The 26538-nt window shown below is 39.6% G+C and overlaps 1 protein-coding gene across 1 annotated transcript; it reads right to left on the bottom strand.

Annotated features, from left to right (window-relative positions):
* Positions 1–958: 958 nt before the first annotated feature.
* Positions 959–16180, bottom strand: CASD1 (CAS1 domain containing 1). Its single transcript, XM_053466425.1, has 18 exons — positions 15653–16180; positions 12583–12679; positions 11731–11851; positions 11420–11464; positions 10997–11059; positions 10651–10695; positions 9406–9529; positions 9089–9303; positions 7603–8028; positions 6400–6489; positions 5206–5325; positions 4756–4912; positions 4517–4596; positions 3885–3986; positions 3253–3393; positions 3073–3150; positions 2532–2624; positions 959–1679 (listed from the first exon to the last, which is right to left on the bottom strand). Exons 1-18 carry the CDS (start codon positions 16068–16070, stop codon positions 1425–1427), a joined length of 2670 nt encoding a protein of 889 aa, XP_053322400.1. The 5' UTR covers positions 16071–16180; the 3' UTR covers positions 959–1424.
* Between the last annotated feature and the right edge of the window lie 10358 nt (positions 16181–26538).

The raw sequence follows: 26538 nt of genomic DNA, 5'->3' as shown, positions 1-26538 counted from the left end.
ATACGCTCATGTACAAGGCTACAACATTTTTTTATACAATTATTCGGGGAAAAATATATAACTTATTGCCCAGATGAAGAACTGGAAAAAAAAAAACTGCCAACAAACCACTATACCAGGTGCAGGAGCCTGAATTTATAAATATACATTGAATCATGCGTACCTGACAAATTTCACAATACACGTCTTATACACAATATTTGAGTTCATTAGCTGGAGAAGTAAAAAAAAAAAAAAAAAAGATCTATCTGTATTAGTTCAAGCACAAGTTGGAGTCTTTAGTTGATAACATTTATTGCGCCAGGAGTCAATGCAATCACTGAGGCGTCGAAAGCTTATTTAAGGTTACATCTTTTTCTATGTTGGAACAATAAAAGGTATCAACTTCATCTGAAGACTCCACCGGCTGGAGATAAACAAATATTAAGTATTTTTTTTTGGAAGTGAGTGGATTGAAGTGACATACACTCAGATGACAAGCACTGTATGCCTTAAGGCAAAAACAAAAAAAACATTTCTGGTGCAAAGTTTCAAAAACTGGTCTGCTCATCATATCAAGCAATGGAATATCCCATAACTTTATATGATGATAAGATCACTTTTACCAAAAAGCCCCTTATAATGAAAATACTGGATAGGTAATGGGTCCCTTTAAGGAATATAATATATTTAACTCTTCTTAGAAACTTTTTTTTGCCTTTTCTAAAGCAATATGCCAAAGGGATGCTTTAAAAATTATTTCAATAAAATGAATAAAAGTGATCATATCTTATAGCGGGAGGTGAATTGAGGAGAAGCCTTGGAACATGTCTCTTCATCCAGGAAGCAAGACCATTGCCTGATGTATAGAATCGGTTAAATAAATATCTACATCACACACACCACATAAAATAACCAACCATTCAATCAAGTAAAAAAAAAAAAAAAAAAAAAAAAAGCAATAGCTTCAAAATCAAAATCAATGAGATTACCACCTTTTGACAGTTACCTTCACGGGCAGAAAATTGCACATTTCACAAGCAAGTCGCTTTTAAAACATTTACAGTAAGTAATAAAGGCCACCACGCAAACCAATGGCTCATCTATTTCCCTTCTTCACAGCTTCACTGGTCAGCTCCTTCCGCTTTGTCTGAAAATGTCTTATATCTTTATGTGTAGTCCCTCTTCAAATAGACATACAAACATAAAGTCATTTTCTTATAGAAAAACAAAAAACCATAATGCAATGTCCTGTATAGTGCTGCTGATAAAAGCTTTCCGATAACAGCATCAGAACAACTTCTTTGTATATGCAAATTATGTACAAATAGTCGAAGTCTTCATCCATGTATATACCATTACCTCGCGACATCCATGATTCTAGGCCGATATAGCTCCTCTAGCTCCGGCAAGATTTTGGACCATCTCGTAAAAAGGATATCCAGTTAATTTTGGAAGGCTGATAAGAAAAGAAGTCCGAAAAAGAAACCAGCCATGCACAGAAGCCTCTTCACGAGCGCAGAGTTATCCTTGGGAACCAAGATCTGCGCAAGGTTGTTGGTTATGTGAGAGATTTCATGCGCCGCGCACACAAATATAAAAGTGCTAACGATTATGTTCAGCATTGGATTTCCAGGAATTAGCACCAATATTCCTTTCGTATCAGCAGCCAGCCAAATATGATATTGGCATATAAACAACTGGAAGAGAACAAAATCATTAACAAATGCTTGGCTTTCAGCTGAGCGGAGACATTAAAAAGGTACGATATTCTAGCTAAGGACCGGGAGAAAATAGAACGCTTCCCGAGGTCGCACTGAGGTGAGGACTTTTCTTTGGGGTTTCTTTTCGATGGAACGTATGTATTGCATGCCAACTGAGGGTGTTAAATACAATTTATTTGTGACCTACATCCCATTTATGAGTTTTTTCAGGCAACCCAGGGACTATAGAAAAAGCACCAATGATTCAACCGGTTATATAGCTGGTCCAGAAAAGGGATCAACCACACTCTTTTGGATCTTTCAAAACTGTTGGCCTTAAAGGTATTACATACATTGGCATCTGGTATGTTACATCTGTTGTATTACCACAATATTAAAAACATATATGTATTCCTTTAGGGTGGCATCCTATACACATGCAGACAGGCCAATTTGCTAAAGTTCAAGTTGTCAATTGAGTTCCACGGGTGCCCGACTTGCCCAGCTTAATTTGAAAACCAGCCACCCGCACGTGACAAAGCAGCATGAATGGCATCATGCCAAGTACCGTCAAGTTAAAAAACATGTAATTTTCTACCAGGTTGAATTCATTTACCAAGTTAATTTTGCCTTTTGGAGACTTTTTTTTTTTTAACGTTCTGTGAATAGACAAGTTGGTATGCACTTGAATTGCAAATCACCTTGGTAGTTGGATTGACTTTAGTAAATAGATTAGTTGGCCAAGGAGACTTGATTGCCAGCTTTACTCAGCTTAGTGCCTAGTGAATAGACCCTTGACTGTGAACTATGCAAGTTAAATATGTTCTGATTTAAATCAATATTACTTACTTCCAAAGAAATTTTGCCAAACCAGGCAAAAAAGGAACTATAAACAGAACGTGCGTATCCCGGAATGTTCCTGATGAGGACAAAGGCTAAGATCTGCAATAATAATAAAAAAGGATTCTTAATCTTTCAGTACTGGTTTGTTGTCAAATGTATTAGAATGTTGGCATAAAACAATGTGCTTACAAGCCGTGTCTAATTGGGAGGTTTCAGGGATGTATGTGCGGATTTTTAGGTCAGGGAGTAGAATTACAATGAGATTTTTTTCATTCTACAGATCTCTTATACTTTGTAGGGTGAAGAACATGGCCAAATTTCCTCTCTAGGTGCCATAAGGCACACATATCGCTACACAACCCCAACTATACTGAAGATACAAAAGGCACATCTTTAAAAGGATTTTTTTAAAAAAAAATAGGGTGTATTGTGCCCCCAAAAAGTGTTCTGTAAACATGATTAGTTTGTCTTAAGACTAAAAACATAAAAGCTGCATTGTTTCATAGCACAAGCTTGAAAACATGTGAAAAGTGGTATAAAGTAATACCTGTACGACTGATACGGAGGGATGCATCTCGTTGCATTCAGTTTTGTTCTTGCAACTGCTGGCCCAAATTGAATATGTCTAAATAAAAGACAGTGAAATGTTACACAAAATAGTGACCTTCATGAGTCCAAAAGCGTTTAAAACCATGCTTGTAAGCTAAACATGGCTGGGTGTACTCACCAAAAATGAAACCACGGACACAAATAATAATACATTGGAAACTTTAGTAGAAAAGAGAGGTTCTCCTTTCCCTTCCGAGAGAACCTGACGTTTCTGCAATGCCAGGTAGATAAAAGCAAACAGCATGCCGTAGAAAACAGCCTAGATTTAAAGACAAAAAACACATTTAAAATAAGACAATTTAAGACAATTAAATGTGGGCATAATTACAAAATATATATTTATCATGGGAAGGAATGCCTTTGTCTTGGTATAATTTTAAATACGTATAGTCAAACATTCAGTATGACCAGTATGTACTGTATACCCAGGAGCTTCTCTAGAGTTCGCTTTTCTAGGACTGGCTTCGTGAAAGTACGGGGAGGGATAGCCTCAGACAGGGTGGGGAATGGGTGAGGAAGGGGTGAGGAATGGGCACGACAAATCACCACTGCCCTGCCTGGAACCGGGGAAACAGGGCTTCAGCCACAGACTCCAGGTCATACCCAACGAGTTCCCAGATACGCTAATATATTGAATCTGTTTTCTCTTTGTCACTAAACTAGCTGAGAAAAAATAAACTAAACCCCCCAAAAATCATACATAAAAATTTAACATATCACAAATTGTACATTTTTTTTTTATTTACTTACATAACGATCAAGCTTCCATCTAAACCACCATTCATAGACACTTCCATTTAATTCAAACAGCTTGGATATAGGCCACAGAGAAAATATTTTTTCAAAGGAACCCTGTTGAGTAATCCACAGAACTTGTTATTATAAACCACTAAAGGATAAGGAAGATTTAAAAGGCTCTAGGACAAAGCTACATATAACATCACTGGGCTTGTTCCGGCTCTCCTGTCACTTGAATTTAAATCAATCTGTATCAATGTATACTTGAGTAGTTTGCCCCACACAAAACATAGATAATACTTTGTATAATTTTGTAGGAGCAATGTTTCTCGTTGATGTGCGATTGAGAGGTAACCTCAGTATGCTTCACTGACCATTGAAATATTTATGCTAATACTATTTATTGAGTGTATATATACTTATGGTATTTGCAGAAGACTTCAATTATCTGTCTCACACATATTTAACTATTTCTAGATTATTTCAGTTAAAGATATTCCATCTATGTTAAGTGTGGGAGAACAGTATTCGCTTATGAGGTCCTAGAACCCTTTAAAAGTCATGTGATACACTCTTTTTACAGTAGGTATATCAACATTTATAAAAAAAAAAAAAAAATAAGGTGTAAAATAATGTATACGTACCTGAGAATATGACAGAAAACATATACATAGTAGGAAAAAGGAGAATTTCAGCATTAGGCCCAGATGCCACAAATAGTTTGCTGCAGAGAAAAAAAAAGATTTTGTAATTATATGGTGGTCCAAATGGTGGACTCAAACAATGTTATTTCTAAAAAGCCATTCCTAAGTACAGATTCGCAATGAGAAAACGGAAAATGTAAGTTTAACATGATCATTCTATGTATTTTTGTATAGATTACCATTTGCTTTCTTCTGGATAATCTGTGGCCAAATAGCTAACGAACCATAGATGACCATGAACCAAAAGGTTACCAGTGGAACAAAATAATAGAACTGATACGGGCGATCCATGATGATGCAAAGTACCACGACTAGGAAGTTTAGACGGAATAAAACCTAAGAATAAAGCAGAAACAAAAATCACAAATAGCAAACACTTCTGAATAACACGTATAACGTACCACCACAAGAAGTTCAAATATTTAAATTAAATTGCTTTTGCTTTAAAGGTCGGTAACCGATGTGCTACACACAAGGCCTAGGGCTGGAGCTCATGGCAAGCTTCAGAAGGAACGAGGCAAGTCAAATTTCACTACTAACAATAACTAACAACAGCCACTAGATTAGATTCAGTAAGGTGGGCCAATAGTAATAGCAATGATGGCTGTATTGCTCTCACCAATTCATACCTGAGAAATGCGATAGATTCCAAAGTCACCCTTCAGCCAGAAATAAGAAAAGTGTCCATAACCTGTCTGGAATAGATATGCAGCAACTAGAACGCGGACGTGCATGTACACAGGAAGAAACTGAGGATGAGAAGAGAAAAACGTATTATTTCAACAGCAATTAAAAAGAAGGCATTGGGTCATACCCCAAATCCGTACATCAGTAATAACAGAATAGTTAGGTTGCATGTGATAACTGGGGGAAAAAAACCCACAAAGCTGCTATTTCCTTTTTAATGTTCTCCCAACCTTTTCGCACCATATTTGTAATTTATGTCAAAACTGTTTCAATATTATGCCAATTTATATATCACCAATATATTCTCCAGTGTGAATTAATACTCTATTAAGGACGCGATACATAAATAGATCCACAACTCAAAATTGATGTCATTAAAAGTCTAAATATAAACCAAAAGTGAGGATCCTGAAAACAATATAACTGCATTTCTTGCACAAAACTGTATCTGCGTCTCTCAGGGATTATTTACTAAAGGAGGATAAATGTTACAAGAGGTCAGAATCTAAAAGAAGAAGACCAGAGGTTTAGATGTGATGTAAGTAAGTTTTACTTTATGAGAGGGTGGTACATAGAGGAAAGAAGCTAATACAGTGAGGAAATTTAAACAAGCATGGCATAAACATAAAGCTACACTGAATCAAAGACAAGACCAAGGACTAATTAAGGTTCAGTCTTTATATCAGGAAAAATGGGCAGACTAGATGGGCTGAGGGGTACAACAGGGGTTTGCAGATGAATCAAACTTCCCAACGTCTTATCTTCACTACGCGTTAGGAAGGGTGAACCTGGCAAAAGTTCTCATTCAAGCTGGACTCCGCTGGCAAGCAAGGAGACTTTCAAGATATCTCACCAACTTAACTATGCATTACACGGGGCCAAACAAGCTTGTACTGCAGCTGCAGAAACTCACTGGGGTTTGCCTTCTATAAAAACTCACTTTAGTGAATACTACTTTCCTTACCAGTGGTATCAACGGGTAGGTATTCCAACCAATGGTTATTTTCCCATCGAGTGTACAGGATTTTTGTGCACATCATAGCAGTCGCATAACATAGTATTCATTTATATGCTGCATATAAATATATAATCCCACACATTAATAGGCCCTTATATGCCAGTATACTTCTACTTACAGAACTTGCTCCAGAGATGTGGTAGATTAATATGACAAGCTGCATCCACCCTTTCCACTCATCAGTTTGCTCCCTGTTCAACAACTTAGTCTGCAAAAACACAACATTCAACACAAAGGATGTAAAGCGATAGAAAAGTAAAGTATTCGTTAATTTCAGAACTCTGAATCACTGCAGGGCAAATGTGTTTGACATATTATTACCTGCACTCGTCATCTACAATTGTATGATCTGGACTACTAATGTCACACAAGTCAGGAACATTAGCCCTTATGGCAAGAAACAGATGACTTGGCCTTACTTTTAAATAGTTTAGAGACCATGTCCCCAAGAAGCTAGAACTTCCAGAATGTTCTGCTAGTATCCTCAAAGCTTGTGAGAAATACCATCCTCTCAGTTAACCATTAAATATATCATTTCCACCCCACTTTTGTGATTTCTTTATTACAGGAATGTTGGAGACCTTTGGGAAGATAAGGTAACCAGGAGGTTCTCAACTATTTAGACAATTATGAAGAGCGGGGTCTTCAAGATACCTAATCGTTGTCACCTTTGGATTTCCTTTCTTTGCCGCTAGATTTATATGAGAGGGTATGGAGGAACCTCAGCCAAAACGATAGCTGGAGATACGTGTAACTTTTTAATCATGTAAATACACATACGAAGCATGCATTGCTTTGTGACTTCAGCTAACACTACATCCGTAACATATCATGCCCTCTGTATATTATTACACACCTTGCTGAAATGTCATTTTACAATATATGTGACACAAGTAAAGTGTCATGCTTCTCTCCATTAAACACAAAAAGCGGTTTCAGTCCTATGTTTTAACATAAAAGAACTGTAGATATTTAGCCTTTGCGTACCTTCAGAAGTATGCTGAACATCTAGAAACATAGCTGTGATGAGTTAAAAGATAACCGATGTGCTGAAGGGTGACTGATGTGTTTATTTTATATCCACCACAAAAAGTATAGTTCGAATAAATTGAAATCCTCACCGGCAAAAGCTTCCATAGGGAAACAATATTTATTCTACTAAAGGTCAGTAAACACGATATAAATGTGTAATTCTTTTTATCTCTGATTCCTCTATAAGTCATAATATTACATTTACAGAGAATGGCCCACTGGGGTTTCTTGCAGCGTGTGTGCTTAAATCTACAACATGGTGCAGAATAAAGAAGAAAATAAAAGTTACCTCCTTTGTATTTTCATTGTAAAATACACCTAATACAAGGATGTAGATGATCGGAATGAAAAATGAGGAGTGTGTGTAAAACTTGTTTTCCTTCATAAACAAGTTTGCGCGATCACAGAAGTAGAAGTAAGCCATTATGATTCCGAGTTTACAAAGAGAGGCCAGAAGGATCTCCAGGTTGGAGGCAGCAGGCGTGGCGGTGGCCGGTTTCTTCTCCTCTCCGCTCTCTATGTCGCTGCACGTCTTACTTTTTCGATGCTGGTTTCGCTGAATTAAGGTGAGCGATGCGTAGCCAACAATGGATAGAGCAAAGAAGCAAGCCGCCAGCTTCTGGATGAGAGTGAGTGGAGGGGTGCTCTGGCAGCAGGAGCCATCGATGGGCTTTATGATATTGTTGCAGTAAGCATTCATGAGAATCATGGCACTCTGTTAACACAAACATGAAATTAACAACAAGCCTGGCCTGAATTATTTTATTCCAGCTGCTCAAATGTCCGACGGACAGCAGGATGAGCAAAACATTGCTGCACTGTGCTTTGCTCCACCGCATGCACGTAAAAGCTTAAATAACTAAGCTACTCACAGACGCACAAAGTTAAATCACGTGTGCACTTACTATTTGTTAGCATATATGCAAAAGATGACTAGATGTGACAAGCAAGCTGTCTCTGAATAAACAAGTGAAGTAATGGATGTGCTAAACCATGCTCTTTCAGCCAATTACCCCCTTAACTACATCATGGCTGCTCCAGGAGTTGGACAAAGCAAAATTTGGAGAGGTAGCTACTTGGCTTCTGTTAACTAATTATAAAAACATTATAAACTATAAAAAGGCACTCTGATAATAAGCATGGCATCTAGAATATAACACAGCATATCAGTAATGCTGATCAGAATGAAGAGCGCTAGTTCCTATACAGAGTTTTATAAACCCTCCATACTTCACCAACCAGGTGGGTCTAAAATCCACTGCAATGTAACCTGCAAAGTAGCATCTTAACCTGAGGAGCAGCATTAATTTTATTTTATATGATATGAAAATATCCTTATAACCTGGTATAGTGCCGTAACTCACGACTCTCACAATCTGTGCTAAAATATAAATACATTTGGGCCTATTCACTAAACAGAGAGTTGTGATTTCAACAACCTCACTTCATTATTCATTATGAAGGCCAACTGTGGTGTGCCTCTGCGCTAGAAAGATCTTTGATAGTCTTGTATATTGCGTAGCTAAAACTTTGTCTCCCTCACCATTCGATTATACATTACACAGGGCCAGCTCAGCCCTTCTTGCTGTAGAAACTTCACGTGAAAGGAACCAAAACTCTCTTACAGACTCTCCCCTTTATTCATAGCTCTTTCTACTATTACCTACGCCATTTATTATTACTCAGTACAAAAAGAACCTAGGGGCTTGATATGGTCATACATTGCTTTCCTTAAGTCGTAGGCTTTACAGAAACGGCATTGGAAAGGTACTCACAATATCTCGGCTAGATTCTGGGAGATGCAGACCATCGACCGAGTCAGACATGGTCTCTTCTGAGATCAGTTTAGAAGCACTGAACAGACGTATCTTTGACTTGGACTTTTTGTGGGTTCCATTTAATATTCCGGCTGCAATTTCATTATATGCATCAATCCTCTCGTTTGTAATCATTTTGCGACTTTCGCTTATCAACGGCTCATATACTGGATCTTTAAAATAATAAAAAAATAAAATACAAATGAAAATTCGATGAGATCGCTTCAGAAGGCAATGACAGCTGCAGTAACTTAGAATATGGCTTTTAAATTTACCTTGTAAAACCCAGTACACGTCACTAGTTTCAGCCATTTTTTCCAAGACAGGTGCCATATCGGTCACGTTCACTTTGTATTGGGCAAGAGATTCCACACTGCCATTGTTTATTTTTATGGACCACTAAAAATAGAAAAGAAAAAAATACATTTTTTAAAGCAACGTCATTGAAAGTAAATGTCATTTTGTCAAACTGTGTAAGTCATATTTATTCTGCACCTATTCTTATCCACTCAGATCAAATCTATGTTATATAGTAGATCTGAATTTTTATTTCAAACACGCTTCTGGAGGAAGAAAAGTATCTGGGGTCACAAGGTTCTGGAGGCTGCCAGTGAACAGAATTAACTTGATGTTTAAGTAATAGGCTTTCTTATCGATGAAGTAATCCAGATAAGTCATTTACAGGAAAGGGAATCAACAGAAGAAGAAGAAAAAGGAGAAGTTTACTACTCTACACATCTTGTGGGGATGTTGCAGGGATAGCCTACACAACTGGGTGAAGCAGAAGGCAACAGTGTAGTTACACTAGATTAAGGCAAACCAGGACCTCCATGTGTTCTTACAACATATAATCATGGTGTACCTTCATTACAGTATAAAGGTAAGTTTGGGAATAAAGACAGCACCACATGAATGAATGCCCCCCCCCCCCAAAAAAAAAAACCCGACCAGAACAGTATAACACAATGCTCATAATTATTAGAATACTGCAAGATAATCATCTTATTCTACTTGCCATGAAGCATGAAGACTATTTGGAAATATTCTAAAAATGATCAGTCTTTTGAATTATTTTGCACATATAAAAATGAGGGCATTTTAGGTACATTAGCTGTTGAAAAAGCATCAATTATTCACACTTCATGCGGAGGGCTGCGGCCACTACTTGAACAAGGGAGCAGAACTGCAGGAGCAGAGCACACTGACATAACACAGCAAGGAGTACGGACGGTTTATTTAGTGTGGAGACGTTCTAATGCTAATATGGTTATACTGTGAGAAAAATAAATAACTAATCTCTGTAGGTATGAAGTCTCTGTGTGTATGTCCTTTGGTCAGAGGTTTAACTTACCTCCTGTGTGTTTTTGTGCATATTCAAACTATAATGTAGGAAGTTTGCTGCCTTGCTTCCTTAACCTAACTTTGTGTCCACTGAGAGAAGATACATCCAAACCCGATATCGTATTCACTCGCTCCACTGGCCAAGGTCATTTAAACAGTCAATCTAAAACCTGGCTTACCGTAGCTGCTCCTGCCACAACCATGCGAGGCTTTGATGTTGTACTCTGAAATTAAACATATTAATACATTATGAGAGCAGTGTTATGTACCACTACTGGCAATGACGAATAATACAGAAAAGTACCTAGACTGTAAATTATTATGTCCTCAGCCTGGCTATTATTACCCCGGCTGTATCAAGCAGACAGGAACAGCTTCAACGTATAATCAAATACTTATTTTCAGACTTAGTCTAGATATAAAACTAAAAATCAGCAAATAAAAACACATACCTCATTCAGAATCAGGAAAATGAGCCTACATATTATAGAAAAGGGATGTATATTAAGAGAAATGGGTACAGACCTCTCTCAGAGACTGGAAACATTGCTTCATAGAGTTGTTCGCTTCTGGGTGCCACAGAAAATCCTGAAAGGATAGAGCCAAATGTTACGTTGTTACAGAATTGTTAAAATGTTAGTTTCAATGTCAGAAGTAATAAAATATACAACGTAATGACAATTAAAAGTGTCTATATCCTATTTGTCTGCCTGATATTTTGAGAAGAAACATTAAGTTAAGGCATCTGCTGAACCCTGAAGCAGGGAGAATGAATACTCTATAAGTGTGCTTCGGAGACCTATATATAAACACAGCACTCTCAGCCGGAAAATAACCGAATAAACGATCTGCTTCACTTATTCTACAAAACAGATCTGAGCATGACTGCTCTTATGACTTTCAACGGATCTTACAAAGGAAAAAACAAAAAGCACGAGGAATGCTTACCACTCGCAGTCTAGCGGCTTTATCCTCAAAAGGAATGTCTGCATGCTTATATGGCAACGGAAAACACAAAAATAAAACATGTCAGCTCACATCAATATGTCTTTTGTGATTTTGCACTAAATTTTGTTTAGCATTTACAGCAATGAGTAGTCAGAAGGGGGTTTCCATGGTGACTCCTCTATTTTATATGAAGGAATACTGAGCAGCCTATACGTTTTAGGGTGCATTCACGCCTACTGATATAGAATACATATCTACAATCCAAAGGTTGATGACTTTATTGTTACAGTATGCCGGTGACCGGGGGTTACCTTGTTCCCTTCTTCTTTGACATATGGATTGATAATTTTCACAAATGCATAGAATAGCTGGCGGATTCTTGAATCTCCTACGAATGTAACATGTTGGTCAGCAAGGCAGCTTTTGGCTTCACTGAAACAAAGGTAAAGAAAAAGGATACACAAAGTACATAATTATTTATTTTTTCTACTCTGGACTGACCATCAGTAATCCCCCCCCCCACACACACACTTTATTTAAAACTACACAAAACCATTTTTTGTGCAATATTTCAAAATAAAACAATATATTATTTAGGAAGAAGAAAGGAGAAAATCTGTGTTGGTAGAATTTATAACAATTTGGTTGGTTTTGTGGATGATCAAAGAGGGGGTATAAACTAAAACAGAGACTGCCTAAGAGCTGAATACAGTTACTTTCCGATACCCTGTATGTTTTATAAAGGGCCAAACTGAGTTTTTCCTGTAAGCGGGGGGGGGGGGAATCATCTTTCTGATTTAACCATGCTTTATCCAGGGCCAGCTCAGCCATTCTTGCCATAGAAGCTCACTGAAGGGAGGGGGTTAAAAGGTTTAGCTCTCCTGTAAACTGCTTGTGTTATCTATGCATATATGTTTGCATGTATTTTTCACCAGGCAAATCCTAATAACAACAAGGGTTGTTCAATGGAAACCCTCATTCTACACAACGATCCACGTATTTTTCCAGCCTCTGACAGTACGAGACGCCCGTACATTGTACTATATAGATCTATATTGCGGCACATTGTCTTTCGACACTTTATTACCAAGTGCGCTGACCTCTTGATGTTATCTGAAAGCCACCCCAATGCTTTCTTCCGCCAGATCTGTGCTTTTCCTTACCTCGCCTTGTACTTGTGCATCATACAGCTGTATGGCTGCCATACGTTCTCCCCAAGGAACCTGCCGCTGGATATAAGGTAGTCACAGGTGGCATCTCCTAAAACAAGACACGATATTAGGAAAGACACAAAGGGAACCGGCTGCTATGTTTTTCTTGGGCTTTACATTACATTAGTACATGCGTTTGTGCCTTTGTGCTTGTATTTGACACACTTTGCACCCCGGGATCTGTGTTAGACATGCATGTGTGGAAACCTAAACATATCTGATAGAAATATCCTTTGGAGATATGGGGTATCCTGGATATACTGTATGATCTCAGGTGTGATGGTGCTGTGTGCTTTTTTAAGATTTTTTTTTAAGATCTGAGCCACGTAGTAAGATTTCTAAGTTCATGGCTATTTCTTGTTGCTATTACATATACATATATACATACATATAGTCCAGAAATTGAGATTTGCACTCATGGGTCTCCAAACAATACTTTATTCAACCAAACGCAAATCTCCATTTCTGGACTTTGTATGAATCTGGCGGGAGCTGCGCCGGGGCAAGTAGCTTTTATTGATTTATGAAAGCAGAGTGCAAGCCTTGTGGACATAAACACAATGGTTAAAAAGTTTGTGGTCACATACATTTCATTGTTTTGAAGGTAAAGCAATATTTGTTCATTAAAATAACATGAAATGGATGAGAAATCCAGTATAGACGGGGTTAATGTTGTAAATGACTATTGTAGCTGGATTTTTTAATGGAATATCTCCATAGGAGTACAGAGGCCCTTTATCACTCCCATCACTCCCATGTCCCAATGGCATGCTGTGTTTGCTAATCCAAATTTAAGTTTAAAAGGCTAATTCATCATTAGAGAATCCTTTTGCAATTATCTTACGCCTAGAAGTATGTGTTTCTGTGTATGTATATCTATATACATTAAGATAATTAGAAAAGAAAAATATGTGGCGTACAGGTGCACACGCTATGATTTTGGAAAATGTATTAACTTTCCCCAAAGCAGAAACCCAATGACTCAAATATGTATATCCAGAAAAAGGCCAAACAGGTATAACCAGAACACAACTTAAACACGTTCAATTATCATCAAGAAACAAAAATGACCTAAGCAAGAGAACAATTCACAAAGAAAAAGCAAACGCCCATGAATTTCTCGGGTGATTGAAGATATGACAGAAGAAAAGAGCTGAAGCCTAAGGGGAGGGAACTAAACACAAATTAACCAAATATAGGGAAAAAAATAAATAAAATAAATGTATTTAAAGGGGGGGTCGGGTGGTAAACAAAGCCAAGAAAATAATAAGAAAATCTGGTATTTGCGTTTGGCTGGCTAAGTGTCGGCTTCGTCAGGGGAACCCATGCTTCCGAAGCTCAGGCGTTTAAATCGGACTATTGGTAACGCCGGTACACCCTCCATCGCAGGGCGCGCATGCATACAATGGCTTTTCTCACGCTATTCAATGGACAAAGGGGATTAGAGAATACTTTTTTTTGGAATACTGGATTACTAAAATATGAAAGTCCTAGCGGTTGTTTTGGTTAATAATGTCCGCTCGGTTCACTACACATTGGAGAGCGGCCCTTTTCCGTAAGGCTCACTTAATCTGATGTTTTCTGGCAGGCAGCATCACTGGGGTTAAAGCACCTGTGACACATGCAAATAACACTGAGAATGCCTCAATGCAAGGCTGGGTATTAACCCTTAGTACACCGACTACGCTTTTCTTAGTGAAGTAGGGCTACTGAACCGTCTCTTTTCCTTTCTTCTTGCTTAAAACCTCAGGTGCTTAAATAGTCATCCGTGACCCCCATTACATTTACATTAAACCCATGCTGGGGTCAGGGCACATTTCCTCCTTGGGAGGTCAGACCAGTTTTGGTAGCTCAGCTGGTTCCTTAAGCAGTTAGATAAGCTGGTTTATACTATATAATATATCTATAGATACATAGTTCAGGGCAAACTGTGCATCCCACACACATGATATAATAATAAAAGCCATGTGAAAAAAACCATGTGAAAGGTGCCAGTCCTCCGCTGTTAATAGGAGTCTGGGACATACAGCGAGGAGGTAAGGGAAGGCCGGGCAACTGATGGCCTAAAGAAATAGATTGATGCGCATCGCTATATACAAGATACAGAATGTCAACCTTCCATTCACGCATTCCCTTCTGTCAACACAGACAACCAAGAGGATCAGTCCAGACTCTGCTTACAGCTCCTGCTGGATGATCCCACATACTGCGATCAGCAAGAAGCGCAGCGGTGCCTCCTGATCACTATGTAATCAGCTACACAGAACCCCGCAGTGATAAGATGGAGAAACAGAATAAATGCAGAAAGAAATATTGTAAAAATAGAAGTTGCAAAACACACTTGGGTCATCAAAGTGTCAAACATTCTTGTCAGGAAGGGATTAACAAAGAGAACAAAATTTTGAGGTCATTTTAATAAGTTAGTTTAGATGCACTTAGAGCATTCCCATTTAATAACTTGCATGCATGATAATTACTGGCATCTCGGATCTATACATCTCATTAGCCCCAAGCATGAAGTATTGGTACAGGGGCCACTGTCACCCCACCTGTCACATCCCACACAGCACCCATAACAGCAAAACCATTCCCTCCCTAATACATCGGATACCAATAATCAATACGGCCAGCAATGGCCATTAGGATCCGCACATGCCGCCATGCATATCCCACAGACATGGAAAGCAGATGCATTGTTTTTGCCCACACCATGGACCGTCCATTACCCATCCCCCGGCAGCCCTGCTAGACTGCGGATCTATCCCCCATCACTCCATCATTACTGGGCTGCGCTCCATCCTGTGTATCCGGGGCGTTATTGTATCCTCAGCTCCCTGCCATTGTGTCATTGCAGGGTAGTGAGATGGGGTAAACGGGGGTGTTAAGGGGACGTGAGGGGTGACAGTGTCACGATCTGAAGCAGCTGCTGATATACTGCGCCCTCTCCATGTCATGACATTGGCCCGGCACTGAAGGGGTTTATCGGGTCCGGGCGGTACAGGATGCCGGGGGCGGCTCTTACCTCGGGAGTATCCCCAGGACACGGCATGGCAGGCGGAGAGCAGCAGCACGGCCCCCAGGGCCAGGACTTTGGCGTTCCTCACGCTGAAATGTTGGTTTATTTCCCGTTTGCCCAAATTGTAGGCCAGGGCCGCCATCTTGACTCCTCCATGACAGCAGCGTGCAATGGAGCTGCCGGGCGCTGGGAGGCAGCACTGAGAGGGAGGCGGTGAGGGATCTGAGGGAAAGGAGGAGGGCTCCGGGGCTGCTGACAGCAGGGGTTGCTCGGAGTCGCTGTCTCGCCGGTTACTCTTGGCGAGGTCCCGGGGTTTTAGTGGAGGGAGCTCAGCACTTTCCTCCTCGGCTGGGTCCTGACTGCTCCGACCGTTTACAGGCCCCAGGGCAGCGGCTGTATCGGGGTTCGGATCCCCAAGCGACATTGCAGTCGGCTGGACAATGACACGCAGTAAGGGCTATCACGAAAGCGGGGACGACGCAAAACACAGTCACTCCGGGCAACAAAAGAGGCGCCAAACCGGCTAAACAACTATCCCTGACACAGATAATAAGTCACAACACGACAAGCAGGGTCACAACAGGCCACACAGAGTGTGACACCTGACACAAGCAGCAGTGTCACTAGTAGCCTCCTTAGATGAATACAGCACAACTAGCAGTACCACACCTGCCCAACAGTGTGCTCTGCACCTGACAACAAAACTGGCAGCATCAAAACCATGCAAATAGTAACCACGAATGCGGCAGGGCTCATACAACACTAACACTTATACAAAAGACTGGCGCTGCTCCTGGCAATAACTCCACACACAATAAAGTGAACAACACGGTGACACAAACTCCAGAGACGCAGCTGACGTTCCTCTATAAAGACCCGGGGTCCTGTAGCTTGGGGTCTGGCCGATGCAAGTCTTTTCCTTTAAAAATTCTTCATACGGTTTCTCCTCACGGGCTCGTTGTGTTACGGCAGCTCCTTATTCCTCTTTTGTGGTCCGTCTGGCAGACGGTTGTACCGTGAAGTCACAAATTACTGGTGGGTAAAACTATTTACAGGTATGCTAAATAGCAGAGAAGGCGTGTTTGCCTGTAACGCGGATGTCAAGCAAAACGCCTGAACCTTGATCAACCTGTGTCTGTATGAGACCTGTAAATATGCTTTGAGTGAATCTCAAGACAAGCCTTTAAGTACGAAGTAACAAGTTGGCTTTATTATTCACCTATAGAAATGGCGTTTGAAAGAATGAGAAACGCGTAGGAAGGCTTTGACAGTTGTGTATCAAAGAGGATTAGGATATTCTTATACAATCTCAATTACCATATATATATGTATGTATATATGTGTACAAAAACACAATAGGTTGGGCAGCTCTGTACAAAAATGGAAGACAAAGATTTGGCATTTTCTTCCTAGAGCTTATATGTAACCTTTATTCTTTTACGTACGATGTGGTTGCGACAAACTAAATATATTCTTAAAAAGTCAATAACTAAGGAATATGCAAACATGCTTTTGTGTGATGACCACCCAGGCTCTCTGTGGTCTTCAAACATCAAGATCTCTTCCCTACGCTGCTCATGGCAGCCCAGCCCGTTTAGCAGGCTAGTGTGCCTATGGCCAACCAGGGAGCCTTGCCTTTTAGTTTTAAAACAATTCTCTTATGAAGGCATTGGCTTCTAGTGCCTCTGATGCCCGATTCCCTGGCTGTGCTGCTTGACTTATGTCTTTGAGGCAGCTCCTCCTATAAAGTAAACCCTTTAAGTGAAGTTCTTCTAGGGTGGCTAAAGATAGGGAGTGATGGGTATGTCTGCTTTTAATGTATCAGAGGAGATGTTTAATCACCGCAAAGAATTAAAGTGTAAATAATTGTCACTGGCTGTCTAAGAGCTAGTGTCCAGGATACAACATTGTTAGACAAACCTTGGAGGTAATGAACGTTTATATGGATCTAGTGAGTTTATGGTCTGCATGTAAAACCGGCTATACTTGTTTTCCTTCCAAAAGTTGTTAAACCCCATAGCTATAAATTCTTCAAAGAAAGCCACATCTACTGTACCTACATTGTGTGGCTGTGCTGCTTTGGTCAACAGTGTTTACCAGGACACAAAATATAAATAGGGGGTGAGCTATCTGTTTCCGGGGCTTGGATGGGAGAGCTGGACCACAAACTGAAGAATAAAAACAACTTTTAATCCCTTCTTTTATGTTTCTTCAGCCCGCTAACCAGGACAGGCCTAATGAGAAGCAGTCAGCTATGATGGCCAACAATTGCTATAAACCGATGTTTCTCTGGTTTGGACTGTGGTCATTCATATCAAACACTATGCAGAGGCATATGTTAGCTCAGCCTGTTACTGACTTGCCTAAACCTAAAGGAATATATCATATTGGAAACATTGTTCCAAATAATTATTATGTAGATCTATTTGAATAGATAACTGGAGTGTAACTGTTTTCCGTTATAACTGTTTAGCTGAGGTTATAGAATCTGTAATATTAGCAGTAGTAGTAGTATCCACAATTCACTGAAATTAAAAAAAAAGTTTTCTTTTCTGTAATCTTAGGACGGCGGAGATATTAGAAAGGGGTCACAATACTTAATGTGTAAATGTGACATTCCTTCTTTGAGAAGAGAAAGTCACTTGCATAGGAAGAGCAAATGAACTTTGTTGTGGTACTTTGCATACGTGTTTCTACCAACTCTAAAGCTCATAAGGAAATGCACTTAAGACAACTGCATGTTTTATGGGTAAATAACCCATAAAACCCTGCTCATACCTCCCACTAGTGCTTCTTTAACAGGGACAGTGCCTCTTTATCACTAAAAACCCTCTATCCTCCTCTGATGTTTTTTCCTAGGTGCTCAGAAAGGTTTGGCATGTATGAGTGTAATCTATCCTCCTACAGACCTAATAATACATATTGATATAGAATCCCGTAGTGGGTGGTAAATATGCAACACCAAGAATATTACCGTATTTGCTCGAATAATACCCCTCGTTTTATATTCGAGATTGACAAAAGGTGTGCCTTTGCTTCTATTATCAAAAGGGGTGACTGTACTTGTAATCTTGCCCTGAAGCAGCCTTCTATGAAGCTGGGTCATTGCATCCTGCTTACTGGATCCTCTCCAAAGTTAATGATGTCTATCACCACCTTGCTCTGCTTCATGATTATGTGCGTGCTGGTCTCCATGACCGGGACGTCCACAGGACTCACTATGATAAACTGACCCATATGGTTCCTAAGGGTGCTTTTTAAAGCAAAAGGGATCATGTGCACATACCTGCTTCCTAGCAACACCAGGGGACATTCAAAGGTCGTCATCACAGGAGGCAACTGTTTGCGCATTTTCAGCAACCAGCTGTGTGGATGTTCATCAAATCCACACTAACAACCATAATTTTTACATAATTGGGGCATGCTTCTAGTGTACACACAGAGCTTTTCCATGTGTTTCGTGCGTTCAACCTGACGCACACCATGATTATATATTCTCTCTACATTGGGAACTTTATTTGCATACACCTACCCAGAATCCAGGGGAGGGCTGGCAGCCTAAGGCCTGGGGGGCAAGTCACGAATTAGCCCACCATACATGCCAATTAAATGGAAAAAAAAAGTATTAAAGTAGCTCCGGCCTTCCCAGCCCGCCCCTGCCAGAATCCCTTGTGGTTGTGGCAGCACCACAACATTTTGAGGGAAAAAACAAGCCTTCTGGTTTGTCTGGTGGTTGTAGATTCGTTTTTAATAATGCTTCTGCAACTTTAAATTAAGTGGAAGAGTTTTCCATCACCTTTACCCCACCATAACTTTTATTATTGATATGCTCTCTATTACTCTAGTGCCAGATCCATGTAAAAGCCATGTCACATGGCTACGGAAACTCTTGATGAAAACAGTTTAACCCTGACTGGCATGTTACTTATCACAATAACTGCGGGAAGTCGGAGACCATGCTGTTCGGCCAGTGGGACTTCCGACCCGGTCCCATTTCCCATCAGGACTGACTTCCTAAAGATCCTGGGAGTGCAGAGGCGGTGTGGCCCTGAAGAGCTGGGAGGAGAGACTCACCTAAGTAAAGCAGAAATTTGTATTGCGGAGCCTCAGAGACCTTACCATCAAAGGGAAAGTGCTGGTGCTGCACAATTACATTCTTCCCATTCTGTAGTACGTAGCTCAGACCTGGCCCTTGCTGGTCACCATACACCAAGCCATCAACAAAGGAGTGGAGAACAGAGTTTAAAAGTGTTGGGATATATGGATGATGTGACAGTGGTATGTAAGCCATAAGCTGGAGTATGGAGAGTGAAGTTTCTGGTTGAAATCTTTTGTATGGGGAGTGGTTTTAAGGTCAACTGGGATAAGTGTAGGTAGATCATTTGGTGGCTGGAGAGAATTAGAATTATGTTGATGGCCAGTAACGCAAGGAGCCATAGAAGTTCTAGGGATAAAGTTTGACGAGTGGTTGGATGGATGTGAGATTTGGGAGAAAGTGGTGAATAGGGTGAATCAAAAAATTGGGTTATGGTCTTCTAGGAGATTATCATTTGCTGGTAGGGTGATTTTAAAAGCTGTAGCGATTCCAATTTTGTTGTTTTTCCTGTGGGTGATCAACTGGTTCGAAAGTTGGTTAGAAGATTGTTTTTGTTTTTCTAGAATGCGCAGATGGAAAAATTGAAGCAGGAGAAAGTGATGTTAAAGAGAGAATGGACATGCCGGAGGTTGAGAGATTTTTGTTGAGTAAAAAAGAGGCCATGGTGGGATGTATGTGGAAGGTTGCGGCAGGTGGTATTTTGAGAAAATGTGGACTGTATGAGGTATATAGGAAGAAACCTGTAAGTTTTAAGGCACCACTTCCAAAAGTATTAGAGTATATGTATGAAGTATGAGTTAGAGGGCGTGAGTATGGAAATATGAGACATGAAAAATTAATATCAAGAAGAATTGATAAGAATGTTACGAACGGGAGAGAGAGAGATTACAATAAAGATAGGAGGTTTAACAGAGTAGGCAAGTATGGAAAGTGTTGGCAAACAGTGAGATTGTGAATCTGTGAAAGGACGTGGGATGGATGGGGGTGCATGAGTGTTTGCCGACGAGGGCGTTTCAGCATGTTAGGAAGTTGTGTACATCTGAGTGTTGTCCTAGGGATAGGTGCAGGACGGTAGAAAATGTGGGACGTGTTTTTTGGAAGTGCGAGTATGCATCACAGATTTGGCCGCGATTGGCTAGATTATTTAAAGAGATAACAAGATTTGATGTTTTGGTGTTTGAGGAAGTGGGTTATGTCGATTGGATAATGAGAATTGAAATAATTGTTTGGGTTGATGACTAGTTGTGTGAAAAAAAACAAATAAAGGCTCCAGGCACTCAAGGGTTCCAGCTCAGGCAGATTTATTAAAGGAAGACAGCAACAACGTTTCCACCTCACAATGAGGTCTTTATCAAGTTTATCAAGTTGTGTGAAAAAGACATTATGGGATGCAAGGAATTTGCTGATTTAAAAAAAATATTGATGTAGATAGACGTGTGAGAATGTTCGTGGAATAATTTATGTGTATAAAATCAAACTGGCAAATATCTTAGACTTCGTCGGTATTGCTCCAGCACTGATGATTTCATTCTGAAAACAAGGAGATCAAAGAGCTCTGACTACTCAACAAAAAATATTGTTAGAATCAAGAAAGAGGAACCAAGAAAAAACTCTTACCATGAGGATATTATCAATGGCGCTGAATTTTATCTGGAGGAAGTGCAGTATGACTGAATGGTGAGGAAAAAATAAAAAAGTATCTCCTACAAACTTGAGTATCTCTTCACTACTCACTACTGACAGGGGAAGCTTGATCCTCTGCCCTAAAGGCTGAGGAAGCCGGAAGCCCGAGGTGCCTTCTTCGAGCCCCTAGTGCGGTTTCCTGGGAACACTCACAGTTCTGGTTCACTGTGTGGAGCAACTAAAGTGCACAAAAATCACCTAGACGCTTCACGGCTTATTTTCACTTCCCTGACCGTTCTGGGCCTGGTGAGGAAAAATGTTTTACACCAGTTAAAGGGCCTTAAATTGCCTTTTTTATTTACCTCACAATTGCACTTGTTTGTGTGCACGTGTGCCTATTATTTTAAGTATTGAATGATTTTACATAGTGTACAACAGACGCGGATGGACACTGATTCATGGTTTTGGACACTGGAATGTCACAGTGAAGCTGCTTTTTTCACCTCTTCCTTTAGGTTATAGTGGTCCTCTTTGTACTCGGAGGAGGACCAAGAACATCCAGCCCTCATCAGTCTAATGTCTGAGAGGGAAGGAAAGGGGGGTATATCTTCACATGGAGTGCCTCCTCAGAAGATGTTGGGGTTCTAGCTTCCCTTGCGGGTCTTAATCTGAGCACAAGGAGCACCATCACAAATTTGTGAAAAATCACTTTTTTGGATTTAATTATGCTCCCAACCTCTTAAGTCCCAAAACAAGACTAGAAAATACTTTTAGTTAATACGGTTATATTGGAATACAATTGTTTTCTCATGTCGTGAAAGGGTGGATAAAATACAATTCATGTGCATTTTTTTAAAATAACATTTATTGACTTACATTGCGTTGAATTTGAATATATAGTGTATTACCTGAAAATATACACAATATCAGAGAATTCATTTAAAGTCGGACACTTGAAATTCGGAGTGTAATTTTAAAGTGAATGCCACCTTTATTAATGAATATGTCAGTGCTGAAATGGATTAGAGAAAAGCAAATATTTGCAGGACATGTATCCGGCTTACCTGTTGCAATAATGTAAGGGGAAAATTTTGAATAGGCTTAAAAGCACTTTTGTGTCAAGTTATATTTCCTTACAAAGTTTACTTTTTGGCTAATGATAAGTGAATGTCATAATGGTTTGTTCTATTTCATGGTTCCATGAAATACTCAAAAAACACACTTTTTCAGAGACTATGCATGGGCAAGTAGCAAAACATATTTGAAAAGGAGACAACCTATCTCATTGCCTTCACTGTAACAATAGGGATATTAACCAGAGGAGATAACATCGAAGCAATCTTTGCTCCTTCAACCCTATGTAGGAGCTCCCGCACTCCTGACTGCAATGTCTGTGTCACAACTTTCTTTCTTGTTAAAATATAAGTTTTATTTACGACAGGAGTGCTTCCGTCTCGCTGCATTTCATTTGCAGAACGCCATAGCACAATGAAATGGAAATGCAATATTAACAATCATATAAATAAACATAAGACATTCTGATACAGACAATGGTCCTGCTCCTGCCAGTGTACATTATTTTTAGGAGGTGTGTGAGGATTAAGAACATAAAGGGTTTGCTTGATCATTAATTGTTTGATTGTAGTTGAAGAGCAAGTAAATAAATATATACTGTTAATGGATACCATTAAAAATGTCAATTACACATGAGAGATCCAGAGGGATTTCACCACAAACTCAAACATGAACAGTTCCTCTACCTTTTGAGCAGCAAATAAACAGAAGCCCCATACAGGGCCTCCCCAGGAAACTCTCCCAGAGGAACTGACCTAGACCCATATCAACATATCCACTTTGGAGCAAAGCCAGAAGATATATACGGTAGTTGCCGTCCGCAATTACACAATACAGATAGATGCTCATTAAAAAAACCTGAATGATCTTAAAATCAGGAGCTGAAATAATAATAAACATTTTGCGGGTATCACAGAATCAGTAAAGACTCCCGCCATGGCCACAACTCTGCAGACCCAGATGATGAAGTCACTCCATCTGAAAAAAGACTCCACTTTGAACGGAAAGAGTCCACAGACTGAGGATCAGTCACAGTTATTCTAAAGGTGTAAACTCTATTAGGTTTACCCTATTCTATGACATGTAATGAACCGATACAGTATACATCCTGGAACTAGTAGGTTTAGTATTTGTTATACTTTGTTATTGGGTTAACCCTTAGAGCAACTGTACAACCTGTACAAAAAAATGTACTACCATAAAGTTTCACAAAGGCTGGTGGTAAAATCAGTGCATGGTAAGGGTTAAAATACCAGCATTTCAAATACCTTGGGGTGTCTAGTTTTTAAAAATATGTGATTTGATGGGGTAAATTGCATTGGCCAGCTTCAAAGACACCCGAAATGGCACATGGGGGGGGGAAGACTTACCAGATTTGGAAAAAATGGTTTTAAAAAAGCAAAACGCTACCTGTACTTATTGCCCCATAACGTGCAGAAAAAAGCAAAAAACATAAACACATTGAGTATTTCTAAACTCAGGACAAATAGTAGAATCTTTTTAGCAGGTTTTTTCATTAGTTTTTGCAGATGAGTAAAAGTTTCTTGTTTAAAAAGTGAGAAAAAGTAATTTTTTAAGAAAAAATACCCATATTTTATCATTTTTTAATAGTAAATTAGATGATATGATAAAATTAATGGTATCTAAAGAAAGCCTGAAAAAAACAATATATAATATGTGTGGGCGCATGAAATGAGAAAGAAGAAAATCACAGCTAAACAGCAACACTGAAAAATGTTAAAAGAACCATTGTCCCGCAATATACTACGAGTAATAACCCCTATTGTGCTTAAGGGGTTAAACAATCTTCCAATCTTAAATTGCAGTGTGTAAAAACCTTTCCAGTAACGCTAGGTGGCCTTATACTTGATAGAAATGAAGAGCTCGGGTCTTTAAATATACTGATTTCCTGGTAATTTTGCAACACTCTTTTAATATTTATGATATCAACTGGGCTTTGGTTAGTGTATAATATTCCTGTGTATATTAACTGTAACATATGCTGGTTCAACTACATTTATTTTTACTATAACCTTTATTTTAAAGTTTGTTTATTCTCCTATTGTTTTTTTTCCAGCCCAGTATGCCAAAAGCAGAGTGAATGACTACAATCCTCATCGCTACTTTTGCTGAATTATTAGGTGAGATCAGCATCAGCAATTATATGAAATTGGGAATTAGAATAAACACGAGAGTCTATCCCCTAAGCTCTGAGCTCAGCAAAGCTAAAATGCATGGGTAACTTGTCCATAAGCATGGTGCTGCATGTTGGAGAGCATGGCGTATTCAAAAACAGACTCCAAACACTCCAGGGTTCTTAACCAACCGTAATCCAGTGTAATTTATACGGGATCAAAGGCCGAGTACTGCCGCAACACATTTCCACTCTGTACTAGTGGAACCAAACCTATTGATGAGCAGAAAAGCAGCACATTTTCCAAGCCAAAGGTACAAAATACGCCCACACGAGTCCATCAAATGAAGTACCGAATGTCACTCATCTTCACCTATTCAAAACCAATACAATGGAATTAATGTATCACCAGTTTTGGCCCCAATGGGCTTAATCATAGACAAATATCCCCAACCAGAAATTTATGTCTGATTAGTAGGGCTACGTCATAGTGCTAATCATATTAAAAATACTAATTTCCGGTTGGGGATATGTGTCTATGATTCAGGCTGTTGGGCTGATTCTCTTGTGTTATACACAGCTTCCACAAGAGGCTCTCAGGGTCTTTAGAAAGTGTCTCAGAATAGATACTTTATTCGACTCACATTGGTTTGAAGCAGTAGATGGGGCATACTGCCTCTTCAAATGCTTAGGTGACTACACCAAGATGGTCTTGTAGCATTTGATAAAACCGCCCTATGTGCTCATACCTGGAATTATAGTTTCCGTACCTCTTAAATACTGCTACATATAGATCAATTCATACCAGTTCATTTAAGCAATTCAATGCAGTGTGCTACATTTTAGCTGGCCTCAAACTGATTCTTCTTAGTCAGGTTTGGTAGACAAGGCTAGACTCAATTTATGCGCTATTACAAGGTAAAACTAACACACATGCAGATGAGCCTAAATCCACTTTAACAGACAGATTAACCTTCTTTGTCACCAAATGAAATTTAAGATATGCCAGCACTGCAATGCTATTCAGAATAATGTAATAAAGGTAGTGCAGGGGTAGCCCGGAATTAATATTAAAAATGAATAAGGTGCAAGTATCAGAATGGTTATTTTTACAGAACTTTTTGCAGTGCCATTGTTGGAAATGTATAGGGTCAAAATATGTTTATGTTATGTATTTCAGTTTCATTTGGTATCAAGGCGATCTAGACACATTTTTATGGCTAGCTTAGCTTAAGCAGACCTACCGTAATTGTTTAGTTACTTTGATCTTAATTGGCTGTCCAGAGGTTTGCTTTGATCTTCTCTGACAAGCGGAGGTTTTAACTTGAATACAGCATTTTGGCCTTGCAGGTTGTAGATATTGACCCAGCTTGGGCCTTGACTCGCTTTCTGTTTTACTCATTGGTACCCTGAATCAATCACTTGCTTATCTGGTATTTGGCATTGGAGCCTGTGTGGGTCTCCTGCCATCTGATCTCCTGCTGTCTTCTTGTCTCTGACTCTCCTGCTACGAGTTCCATATGAATCTTCTGTATGCTCCTGGCCATGCATGTAGATGTCACCCCAAAAATAGAGGACAAAGGCTGCAGCGGACAGTCATCTGCTATTAGGGACTCCTAAATCTATGAGACCCACAGATGGTTCTGGAGATGTACCTGCCTGATGCGGTACCTGTGTTTGTGACAACATCCTTAGACCTCAGAGGATCTGTTTTAATAAGCCTCCCCAAAAGGGTGTAAATAATTCTCCAGCTAATGTTAAAGACACAGGTATAGGACATGTATTCCTCCTTCTATGTGTTCCTCTGGGGTTTCATAAAACAGTGCTGAGACATTTTATGTCTTATCCAGGTTCCCTGGTTGGTCTCAAGTAGTAGTGGAAGCCACAGGTGCCACCCTGAGCAGCCCAGCTCTTTTTAATGTTACACAACTCTTCTTTCAGTACCTTTACATTTCTGCTTAATTT

This window comes from Spea bombifrons, chromosome 5 (genome assembly GCF_027358695.1).
Source record: "Spea bombifrons isolate aSpeBom1 chromosome 5, aSpeBom1.2.pri, whole genome shotgun sequence".
Lineage (NCBI taxonomy): Eukaryota > Metazoa > Chordata > Amphibia > Anura > Pelobatidae > Spea > Spea bombifrons.
Note: the sequence above shows the minus strand (reverse complement) of the source record. Positions and strands in the feature narration are given on the sequence as shown.

Excerpts from the sequence above, each read along its gene's own strand:
- CASD1 (XM_053466425.1), bottom strand. The coding sequence starts at position 16,070 with ATGTCGCTTGGGGATCCGAACCCCGATACAGCCGCTGCCCTGGGGCCT. Across the intron at positions 12,680-15,652 it reads GTCCTGGGGATACTCCCGAG|GAGATGCCACCTGTGACTAC; the intron begins GTAAGAGCCGCC and ends GTCTTGTTTTAG. Across the intron at positions 6,490-7,602 it reads ACAATGAAAATACAAAGGAG|ACTAAGTTGTTGAACAGGGA; the intron begins GTAACTTTTATT and ends GTGTTTTTGCAG.